The sequence below is a fragment of the Neomonachus schauinslandi genome, chromosome 3, assembly GCF_002201575.2.
Source record: "Neomonachus schauinslandi chromosome 3, ASM220157v2, whole genome shotgun sequence".
Taxonomy (NCBI): domain Eukaryota; kingdom Metazoa; phylum Chordata; class Mammalia; order Carnivora; family Phocidae; genus Neomonachus; species Neomonachus schauinslandi.
Window position 1 is genome coordinate 174224998 of NC_058405.1, and position 12690 is coordinate 174237687.

General features: G+C 38.5%; 1 protein-coding gene across 1 annotated transcript in view; it reads right to left on the reverse strand.

The window, feature by feature from the left end:
- USP37 (ubiquitin specific peptidase 37) overlaps positions 1-12690 on the reverse strand; it is a 73497-nt gene that overhangs the window by 57901 nt on the left and 2906 nt on the right. Inside the window, exons 2-5 of the mRNA XM_044913404.1 lie at positions 11834-12005; positions 9784-9884; positions 7038-7216; positions 6396-6470 (exon numbers count right to left, since the gene is read on the reverse strand). Of these exons, the coding sequence (XP_044769339.1) occupies positions 6396-6470; positions 7038-7216; positions 9784-9884; positions 11834-12005 (527 nt within the window). The remainder of the gene's footprint in view (positions 1-6395; positions 6471-7037; positions 7217-9783; positions 9885-11833; positions 12006-12690) is intronic.

Below are 12690 nucleotides of genomic sequence, written 5' to 3' on the forward strand. Positions count from 1 at the left end.
CTAAGAGTTGTAAGACCAGGAAGTTACAGCAGTAATGCATCATAAAATGGAAGTGGTATAGCTGGGATGAGTTCTAAGTAAGCAAGAATAAGTAACAAGAACAGGCTTTATGAGTACTCCCTATAACCAACTGAAAGAGGAAGAAAAACCTAGCCTGATTCATGGATACATCATCTTGGTATCTTGCTAGAGGATGAAAATGAACTGCTGTTGCACTATAGACCCATTATGGGACTGCACAAAAAGAGAGTGGTGAAAGGAAATCCTCTGCTGTGCAGTTTGAGAGGTGCACTTCATTATCCACTTTGTGCGAGGAAAAGAGTGGGCCATGGATTCCTGGATAGTGGCAAACTGTTTGCATGGATAGTCAGGGGCCTGCAAGCAGCAAGCCTGGAAGATCAGGGAGAAATGATTTATGGAAGAAGTATATGAATAGCCATATGGAAATGTGTACAAAGGGTGAGGATCTTTTTCACATATTACTGCTCACCAGAGAATTCCACTAAAGCGACATTAAACAATCAGGTCCTGGTTCTCAGAGGGGAACCTTTTTTTCACCCCTGGGGACAGTAAGAGTCCCATTTAATCTAAAGCTATGGCCGCTACTCATTTTGGGGTCCTCATGTTGGCAGAGCATCAGGCAAAGAAAGGAACTGCCATACTAGCAGGGGTAACTGACTTGATTATGATAAGGAGGTGCTGTTGATGGTAGATAATGAGGGTAGGAGGAATACGGAATAATGGGGACTTGCTAGGGAATCTCTTAGTGTTGTCATGTTCAGTTTTAACTACAAATGGGCAATTTTAGCAACCATGGCCTGCACAAGCACATAGTGACCAGGGGCTCATCCCCACAGCGATGAAGATCTTAGTCATATCACTAGGCAAATCACCAAGACCAGCAGAAGTATTAGTGGAGAATGCAGCAAATCTAAAATGGATGGTAGAAGAAGAAGATAATAATATCAGTTATAGCCTCAAGGCTATCTATACCAACAGGACAAAAAGGACTACAGCTCATCCCTCTAATCCTCCTTTTATAAGATCCTCATCCAGAAATTGGGCGGCATCAATGTGAAGAATCTGTGATAACATGGAATGAACTTAATAGTTATGCTCCACCAGAGCCCTTCAGATCCCTTTTTATACTTTTCACACCTCCAGACTGGGTGTTTTCAACAGCCAGCACCTGCGGTTCTTCTTCAGAGGACTGCCTTTGGGATACTTAAAATATTTTGCCCATTTGGGCAGAGCCACAGAACCAAAGACTGTACAGTATGAGAACATGAAAGCCCATCTTCCTTACTTCAAATTGGAACAGGCCCAGTGCCCCCTGCTGGATCAAGATGAAGCCTACTCTCCCACAGAGATCACACCCTTCTTTGGCTTCCTCTCCTTCCCTGTCCTACTTTCCTCACTTTGATCTCTCCTATGAGCACTGTCTTAACAAGTCACTTGTACACATATCTTAATCTAGAGTCTTTTAGGAAACTTGAACTTCAAAAAATCTGTGATATTGTAAAAAGTGTTATTAGCCCAGAACAAAGATCAGAAATTTAGGGCTCACCAGACAGAATTCTAAGTGGAAAAAGTGGGATGATCCCAAAGTGTGGTGAACATGGTAAACTGGCATGCAACAGTCTATTACAACCACCTTTTAGTGTATCTGTCCTACAAAACCCAGAAAGCTAAAAAACTCCATTTTCTAGTGTTCAAAATATGAATTAAGATAATTACAGACGAGATCGGGCGCGTTCAGGGTGGTATGGCCGTAAAAAATCATGTAGTTGTAATTCTTTTCTAAAACGTCTTCCAGTGGGGCACCTGGGTGGCTCAGTCGTTAAGCGTCTGCCTTCGGCTCAGGTCATGATCCCAGGGTCCTGGGATCGAGTCCCGCATCGGGCTCCCTGCTCGGCGGGGGGCCTGCTTCTACCTCTCCCACTCCCCCTGCTTGTGTTCCTGCTCTCGCTCTCTGTCAAATAAATAAATAAAATCTTAAAAAAAAAAAAAATTACACATAGTTGTGTAATATCTGCAAAATGGAATTAAGGCAGAGGTCATGTGTTCTGTTCCTTGTGATGGCAAAATCATTTTGGAGGTGTCCAGTTTTTCCGTAGAGATTTCTAATCTTGGTAGTGGCAGCATGGTTCCAGAGATGATAATTTCCAATTCAGCTATTAGCTTTGATGATAGCCAGGAGCATCTTTGGTGACCTGATCTGGGGCATAGCTCTCAAAATCATTCTGCAAGCATAACATATAGCTTATCTTTTCAGCTTTTCTCATGATTCTGTAAGTCATTTCATACTCTCTAAAGGCAAACACATTTGCGTTTTTTTTTTTTTTTAAAGATTTTATTTATTTATTTGAGAGAGAGAGAATGAGAGAGAACACATGAGAGGGGGGAGGGTCAGAGGGAGAAGCAGACTCCCTGCCGAGCAGGGAGCCCGATGCGGGACTCGATCCAGGGACTCCAGGATCATGACCTGAGCCGAAGGCAGTCGCTTAACCAACTGAGCCACCCAGGCGCCCCACATTTGTGTTTTAACTAGATAAATGACTTTTGTTTCCTACAACTAGACCCTGAATCCACAAATTTTGTTACTAGAAGTGGGATGCTACCATAACAAACCTAAAATATATAGCACTAGCTATAGTAGGAAGGCGGAGAGTAAGAACATAAATATTACAGATTGGAAAGTTGGTGAGGACTGTTATATCACAGCAAAATATTTATAAAACTGTTATCTGTAAGGGCACCTGGGTGGCTCAGTCGGTTGAGCGTCCGACTCTTGGTTTCGGCTTAGGTCATGATCTCAGGGTTGTGAGATCAAGGCCTGTGTCAGGCTCTGCACTCAGGGGAGAGTCTGCTTGAGATTCTCTCTCTCCCTCTGCCCCTCCCACAACTCACATGCATGGATGCGAGCGCGCGCTCTCTCTCAAATATTAAAAAGAAACCAAACCCTGCTATCTGTAGTCTTGGGAAGCGGACTGCATACTTATTGAACCTATAGCTCTAAAGGAAAAGATTGAGACAATAAGAACACTGGTCTGTGTTTCAGCAAGGTCCTATTCAAGACAGATAAATTTGGGCAAGGACTAGCCACCTTACAATCAAGGATGAAAAGGAATACAGCCCTCTGTGCCAATGGCCTAGAATTGAAATTGTCTGGTAATCTGAGTCTATATGGGACAAAAAAAATCCAGTTGCTTCTGATTCTCAAACTGAGGCAATGACGGGAGGTAACTGAGGAAGTAGTTTGTGAAAAAACAACTCAATGGTAATATTAAGGGAAACTGGGTGAAGGGTATACAGCAAAATTCTATACTGTCTTTGCAACTTTTCTGTAAATCTGAAATTATTTCAAAACTTAAGAGATTAAAACAAAAAATCCAAACAACAAAAATACTGGCCCCAATTCTTTCTCAAGCCTATAAAACCCTGTTTGTTATACCTTTAAAGAAACTTCTAGATTTCTAAAACTCCTGGACTTCTGGATACTTCTATACTCCCAGAACTTGATCAGCATGAAGCAGGCTACAAAAGCTGCATGGCCCCAAGGAAGAACACAGTCTTCAAAACCCACTTCAGCTATGGCCTTGAAAGATAATAGACAAAAGAAATCTACCAGAAGACAAAGTCAGGAGTCAAATGAAATACAATGAGGAAGGGAGTTTCTCCTGGAGGAAAGAACAGAGACTGCTACAAGGGCTAACCAAGAACTTCCTCTACTGCCTTCACAACCTCTGCCTACCAAGATTTCATTGCTGCTATAGAACAGCAACTCCTTAAGTTTCCTATTCTTGTCTTTTCTAAATGGAAATTTTTACTGTGGTTATCCTACGCCTAAGCCAGCAATGTATAATGACATATGTATAAAGATGGGAGTGAGGAATACAGATGAACTTGCCTTTTAGTATTTTTAGGTGTCAGACCATAAGGTACATGGTCTAAGGCACTTAGACCTTATGGAGAGAACTGCACATCACCCAGAGATCCTGGACTCTGAACTGGATACAATGACTAAACGTAAGGGAAGAATGATAAATATATTTCTATGGCCAGAGGGGTAAACTACAGCAGACTGTTAGTTGTTTCCAAATAACCTCTGTACCCTTCCACCATAATAGAATTTGGCTAGGGTAGGGATATTTCCCAGAGTTTCTCATATATTTCTGATATAACCATATGACCAAATTCTGGCCAATGTGCACTAAAGTGGTGTGTACAATTTCCAGCCTAAAGGAAAGCAGTATGCCCTGCCTTTGTTCCTTTCCCCATTCCCACCAGTAGGCATGCAGAAATGAGAGTGGAGGCTGAAGCAGCTATCTTGGTTCACAAAATGGAAGCTACTTATTAAGAATTATAGATCAATAAGATAGAAGGAATCTGAGTCCATGGTGATTGTAGTTTTACATGTCACACCAGTCCTATCACCTACTCAGTTTTACATCTGTTACAGCAACAGAAAAAAAAATCCCCATAAATACATAAAGTTTCTTTAGCTTTTTCCCAACTCCCTCCTGGTGACCCTTGACCTAGAATACCAGTTAATTGACTATCAACTGATTTCTGTTAAGGTATTAATTGACCATTTGCAATGATGTAGATAGAGCCAGAGAGTATTATGCTAAGCAAAGTCAGTCAGTCAGAGAAAGACAAATACCGTATAATTTTACTCATGTGTGGAATTTAAGAAACAAATGATCTAGAGGGAAAAGAGAGAGGAAAACCAAAAAACAGACTCTTAACTACAGAGAACAAACTGATAGTTACAAGAGGAGAGGTGGGTGGGAGAATGGGTTAAAAAGGTGATGGGGATTAAGGAGTACATTTGTTGTGATGAGTAGTGGGTGTTGTATGTAAGTGCTAAATCACTAAATTGTACACCTGAAACTAAGTATCACACTGTATGTTGACTGGAAATTAAATAAAAACTTAAAAAAAAAGTTATTAACTGAGGTATTTCATAACAGTGTAACAAGTATTCTCTCCCAAACAATTAAAAAAAAACAACAACAAAATAAAACCCTCCCATGATGAGGAAGAGATTGTGAGCTGATGACTGTCCTACTGTAGGTCTAGCCTCTTTTGCTCAACCAGAAAATACCTATAAAAGATTGATGTTCCTTGCCTAGAAACTCTGTCGGGTTCACAACCCCTCCCCCCTTTTTTTAAGAAAGAGCATGCTCACCTGTGGGGGGGGGGTTGGGGGTGGTAAGAGAAAGAATCTTATTGGGGCTCAATTTCACAACCCTGGGATCATGACCTGAGCTGAAATCAAGAGTTGGATCCTTAACCGACTGAGCCACCCAGGCACCCTGGGTTCAAATTCTTTCACTCCTAGGCTACTTTTCACATGAAGAGGGTAAAAAAAAAAAAAAAAAAATCACAGATAAGGAAAGAATTCACAACAAAAGACCCGCCAACAAGAAACATCTGCTTAGGGGTGCCTGGCTGGCTCAGTCAGTTAAGCATCCGACTCTTGGTTTAGGCTCAGGTCATGATCTCAGGGTTGTGAGATTGAGCCCCACATGGGGCTCTCTGCTCAGTGGAGAATCTGCTTCCCCTCTCTCTCTCTCTCTCTCTCCCTCTGCCCCTCCCCCCATTCATGCACATTCTCTAAAATAAATAAATCTTTAAAAAAATAAAAAAATTAAAAAAGGAAAGGAAACATCTGCTTAGAGTTATTCAATTCTATTTTTCCTCTAAGTATTGCAGATTAAAAAAAGCTAGGATGGGAGAAGGGCAATGAAATGATCAATGCAACAATAATGGCAAATACTCTCTATGGAGCCTATAATCCACCATCACCAGAATACTTCAAATTCTTTTTTTTTTTTTAATTTTATTTATTTATTTGAGAGAGAGAGAGAGAGCGTGAGCGAGCATGAGTGGGGTGGAGGGGCAGACGGAGAGGGAGAAGCAGCAGAGTCCCTGCCAGTCAGGGAGCCCAACGCAGGGCTCAATCCCAGGACCCCAAGATCATGACCCAAGCTGAAGGCAGACACTTAACCAACTGAGCCACCCAGGTGCCTCCAAAATACTTTAAATTCTATCTTTCGAATTCTCATAAATTGAATCCCTGCCCTCCACCAATTTTCCACAGTGAGTGTAATTACCAATATGAGAAACACTGACCTACTGCCATAAGAGTTCTTTTTTTTATTAAGGATTTTTTATTTTATTTGAGAAAGAGAAAGAGCATGGGCGAGGGGCGGCGGGGAAGGGAGGGCAGAGAAAGAGGGAGAAGCAAACTCCCTGCTGAGCAAGGAGCCTGACTTGGGGTTCGATCCCAGGACCCTGAGATCACAACCTTGAGCTAAAGGCAGACACTTAACCGACTGAGCCACCTAGGTGCCCCTAGTGCCATAAGGGTTCTTAAAGCAACTTACGATGATGAATCATTTTCCTTAGGGTAATCTTCACTCAACTCTGAGCCAGATAACATTCTTTTCCTCTTTTCAGTCCTGTAGAGGACAAAGAAAAAAAAAGTTATTTAAAAAAGTCATAATTCATACTATTAAGAAGCATAAACCAACATATTCAAGGACAGAACTGTGACTACTGCTGCCTAGTTCTCTACACCACGTTTTGATTAATATACTGTATATCTGGGACGCCTGGGTGGCTCAGATGGTTAAGTGTCTGCCTTCGGCTCAGGTCATGATCTCCAGGTCCTGGGATGGAGCCCCATGTCAGGCTCCCAGCTCAGCGGGGAGTCTGCTTCTCCCTCTCCCTCTGCCTCCCCACCTGCTTGTGCTCTCTCTCTCAAGTGAATAAATAAAATCCTTAAAAAAAAATTACTGTATATCTGCATGCTCCATATGTGTCACTGACATAAATCATAAAAAAACCAATACTAATTATCTACTAAAAATTTATACTTTTTATAAAATGTATACTTTCTTCTAACATATTTTACTAACTGGACAATCTCCTTTTTCTCAAAGTATTTGTCTTTCTAAAAGGCCAAAAAGACATTTATAAACAAGCACAGCTAATGACTAAGAAAAAAAAAAATAAGTCTTCCATACCTATTTTCTAATAACCCTGATCTAAGAGGGGTTGATGTAGATGTCAAAGAGGGAATTGTCCGGGTGACAGGTAGTCCACTTCCTGTTGCAGTCTTAATTGACCCTCTACCTGGATTACCAAGAACTTTTCGAAATGGAATATCATCTTTAGTTTCCAAACTTCCTCTTTTTGAAGATGCCTGTAAGAGTAAAGTTTAACATAGCTAAATATTCAAATTAATTGGCATGCTTTTAGATCATTGATTCTCATGTGGAATCAATTTTAAAAAATACAACTGGAAACCCATTTCCAGACATTCTAGCCTAACTGGCCTGGGGTGAAGCCCATTCATCAGTAGTTTTTTTTAAAGCACTCTAGCTGACTGTAATGTACAATCTGTATCAGAAATTGAACTTGACACTTATTTTCTTCTAGCACTCGTATAAATTTAAAATTTCCACAACATGACTAGAGGCAGAAAGGAATTTGCTTTGAATACCTGACTTTTTAAGAAAAGACTCAGGTACACAAGATGTGATTCTAGTGATAAGGATGAAAATAAATCTTCAGAGAAAAACAATCCAATTATGATTATGATAAAGTGACATAAATGTGAGAAAAAGGAGCAACAATGACATTTGGTTGCTACGACTTAAATGCCAAGTCACAAACAAATACCTCATATGACTTTTGATGGGGAGAATGAAAGTGAGAGAGAGTCCACTGGCAGAAGATGAATCAAAGAATCTACCTTAAAGACACAGCAAGAACATTCAGAGTGAATACAGCAAATTAAACATTACTGGGAAATAGTGCTTTTGACCAGCATTCTGCCAGTACATTTTACAACTAGATTAAAAGCTATGTGATTTGTCTATTGAAGAAATTTCCAATTTCTTTCTCTCTACAGAATTATGTACAATGTTAGCATAGGAAAGAAACAATCTGAGATCATCTGAATGAACAGTTTTAAAAAGTTAGAATTTACTTTCAAATGGGTGATACATTCTCAAGATTCAAAAATCAAAATACTATTATCAAGGTCATTTCCTGAGATGTCTCATTATCACCCACTGCCATATACCCGATTCTTTCATTCCCATTCTCTTGTCCCTTATAAGCATTCTTCTTTACGTAAATGTAAAGCAAATCCTTTTTGTTATACAAGTGGAAGAATACTATACGTACACTGTTTTGCATTTTTAACCTTTTTGACCATGACCTCTACTTAGAAGTATTTTAAATCACAACTATTACATATAAATAACCAAAAGTTTCAGAAATCAATACTTATCCTTACTATGTACAATACCTCATTTATTTTGTTCCTTTTTTATTTAATCCCAGTTATGACCCATAAAATTGATTTTACAATCCCCCTGAGAAGAATCGTTACTTGTGAGAGTATAAATATTTGCTTGTTATATATAACATCTATATATTTAAGTATTCTAATAGTTTAAATTTCTACCCATAGATGAATCTCAAAGTAATTACACTGAGTGAAAAAGCTAGACAAAAAAAATTACACACTGATTCTATTTACATAAAACTCTAGAAAATGCAAACTAATCTGTAGTAACAGAAAGCAAACCGGTTGTGGTTTAGGGATAGGGACCAGAGAGAAGGCAGGAAGGAAGGATTACAAAGAGGGATGAGGAAACTTTTAAGGGTTATGGTTATGTTCACTTGGTTGATTATGGTGATGATTTTACAGGTATACACATAAGTCAAAATGTATCAAATTGTATACTTCAAATATGTACAATTTAGAGCATGTCAATTATACCTCAATTAAAATGTAAAAAAAAAGCCTCAGAACCTATTAAAAAAACTAACAAAAATAAAGTTATTCACTGCACAGCAAATGGACTAAGTAATCACCTCTCTGCACAGCCAGTAGAACTCATCAATTTACTTAGAGAATAGTTTCCAAGTTCTTCTTACTTTATGCCTAGTTTCTCTTTACAGAATAAATCTTCAAAGACATAGGACTGCTAACTTGCAATAGTACAAAGCAAGTCTCACGGCTGTCTGAATATTTATGAGAGAGAAACTATTTAAAAAGCAAACAGAGGGCGCCTGGGTGGCTCAGTTGGTTAAGCGACTGCCTTCGGCTCAGGTCATGATCCTGGAGTCCCTGGATCAAGTCCCACATCGGGCTCCCTGCTCGGCGGGGAGTCTGCTTCTCCCTCTGACCCTCCCCCCTCTCACGTGCTCTCTCTCATTCTCTCTCTCTCAAATAAATAAATAAAATCTTTAAAAACAAAAAAAAAAAGCAAACAGAAGACCTCAACAAAACAGTCTGGTATCATATAGTATAGAAGTAAAGTTCATAATGCACAAGAGACCTAAAGGGCATCACAGAAATAATAGTAGCAAACATTTATAGCATTGTTAGTATAAGGTATTGTAGGCTAATAAGCACTTTTACATGCATTATCTCTCAGCAATCCTTAAAATATTACTGCTGCTTCAATTTTATAATCCTGAGTAAGGCTCAGGATACTTAAGGAACTTCTTCAATGACCCACAACTACTAAGTAGCAGCACCAAATCTCAAACCCACATCTAACTCCAAAACTATGCTTTTAAAAACTACACTTTACTGTGGTTCATAATGATGACCATGAGACATAGAGCAAAAGTTATGTGTTTAGTAAAACTACATGTAAGAAGGGTTAGTATGTGATAAATTTTGAAAAGATTTTCATAATAATAGTTGATAACTTTTCTTAAAAGCTAGAAAGATTCAAATGAACATACCTGATTGTCTGAGTAAGAAAGCTGCCTGTTGGTTTCCTTCTGTGAAGTCCTGCTGCCCAGAATAGCTCCAAAACTACCAGACCCCTGAGAAGGTTTCATGGCTGGTGGGGGGAAAATAAATAAACCCCAAGTCATTTACTTTAATTAAGAGACTTAATCATCGTTATAGAATACTGAAAAAAATAGAAGCATAAAAAAATGAAAGTGCTTATAAACGAATTCTTTCTGAAAAGTATACCTGATATAAATTCAGAGCTAGAGTCTCAAGCAAAAAATGAAATAACATGCACAAATTTGGGAAGATGTAACAGAAAAATAAAATTTTAAATGCAAAATGAAAATGCTAGAAATTCTCCTATATAAATATCTGGTAATTAATACTACAGAGAAGTCAGTGTGTCTATGGCATGAACACTGACAATGGATACCAAGGAAACATGTAACACATGAGTTGGTATTAAATAGCAAACAACCATAATTTTTTTTAATTTTACAAGGAAAATAGTGTATCAAATAAATAATAATACAAGCAAAGTAGCACTGCTACATCATTTTCTAATATTTTTATTATATTTAAGTTAAAAAGCTCAATTAAAAGTCTGTCAACTCTAAAATATTAGCAATAAAGTTCTGATGTTAATAGAACTGGAGACTAACAGTAATAGTGGAAAACTCATTTTAAGCACTAGATTATTTCTTTTTTTTTTTTTAAGATTTTATTTCTTTATTTGAGAGAGAGACACAGCGAGAGAGGGAACACAAGCAGGCGGAGTGGGAGAGGGAGAAGCAGGCTTCCCGCTGAGCAGGGAGCCCGATACGGGGCTCGATCCCAGGACCCTGGGATCATGACCTGAGCCGAAGGCAGATGCTTAACAACTGAGCCACCCAGGCGCCCCAGCACTAGATTATTTCTTAAGAAAGGGTCTATTAAAACATTTAAACAAATCAAAGCATTTTAAATGAAAGGGTATTAAGAAGGGGCAGGGGAATCTGATAATACTGTATATGATTTTCTATAGTACTTGCTGTCTTCACAGCAAGAGTAAAACCACGGAGTAAGTCTCATACAGAGAAAGACAAGTATCTAAGATTTACATAACAATGTAACTCTTTCCAATTATAATTTAAATCCTCCTCCTCTGCTAGCCATATTCTTTTGTGGAATCTTTAGGGTTTTCTACATATAGGATCATATCATCAGAGAACAGAGATAATTTTACTCTCCCCCTTCTACGCCCAATGTGGGGCTTGAATTCATGACCCAAAGATCAAGGGTCACATGCTTTCCAGACTGAGCCAACCAGGGGCCCCTACTTCTTCCTAATTTGGATGAACTTCATTTCTATTTCTTGCCCAAGTGCCCTGGCTAGGACTTCTAGTATTATGTTGGATAGTAGGAGAGGGCATCCTTGCCTTGTTCCTTATCTTAAAGGAAAATCTTTCCACTTTTCATTGTTGAGTATAGCTGTGGGCTTTTCATATACGGCCTTTCTTAGGTTAAGGTAGTTTCCTTCTATTCCTAGTTTGTTGAGTGTTTTTATCGTGAAAGGGTTTTGAATTTTATCAAATGCTTTTTCTGCATGAAGAGGATTACATGGCTTTTGTCCTTCATTCTCTCATTTGGTGCATCACACTGATTTTTCATATCTCGAACCATCCTTGCATTCCAGAAATAAATCCCACTTGGTCATAGTATATAATCCTTTTTTTAAGATTTTATTTATTTATTTATTTGAGAGGGAGTGCGTGCATGTGAGGGGGGAGGGCAGAGGGACAAACAGATTCATGCTGAATGCCAAGCCTGATGTGGGGGTGGGGCTCAATCCCATGACTCTGAGATCATGACTTGAGCCAAAACCAAGAGTGGAATGCTTAACTGACTGAGCCATGCAGGTGCTCCGGTATATAATCCTTTTAATGTACTGTTGAATTCACTGCCAGTATTTTGTTGGGGATTTTTCTATCAATATTCATCAGTGATACAGATCTACTATCTAGTAATATTCTTTTATAACTGTTAATGGCAAACCCTGGGAAGATTAGTGCTCACCTGCATGAAGTCTGTTTTGATGGACTGCATCTAGAAACAACCTCATTTCCTCTGCATCCTTACTTGGTACTTTGTCAATAGACAAGAAGCTGTTATCCTGTAGAGTTAACATTAGGCGGCTTTGTTTCGCTCCACTGGGTCGAAGCACCACATTTTTAATGTTATGACTTAGCTATTTAATACAAAAGGAAAATTATGTTACTGTTAAAAATGTACAATAACAAAGTATCATAAAGTAAGTTACACTTTATACTTTCTAAATCACATTTCTTAGTCTTTCCTGCATTAATTTAGGGTTTTTCCCCCCAACCAAAAAAGAGTTCCCATTTCTTGATACACTTAAATCAAAGATTTCACTTTTAGGAAAAGCAAACACCTACTATTAAAACTTATTTTACAAAGTAATCCTAGCACTACTGATTTTATGGTAGGGAATTGCATATTTTCAGGTACAGTTATAAAGCTATAAAAACTAGTGAGTTAACAATTTACAGAGCCTAGATGGTTACACTAGCACTAGTTTAGAAAGCCATATTGTGCTAGAGGCTTTCTTTTTCTCCCTCGCCCCCCTTTTTTAAGCCTGTAAAATATCTGGCAATTGGTTTAGGTAGCTGTAATTTCAAATGATTTATTAATCCAAACTATAATCTGCAAAAGAATTCCACCTCTCAATAACAAATAAAAATAAACCTTTATCAATGTAAGAAAGCATCTTTTTCTTTATACACACACACACACACACACACATATATATATACACACACACACATATATATATTTTTAAAGACTATTTTTAAGTAATCTCTACTCCCAATATGGGGTTCTTACAGCCTTGAGATCAAGAGTCTGATGCTCTA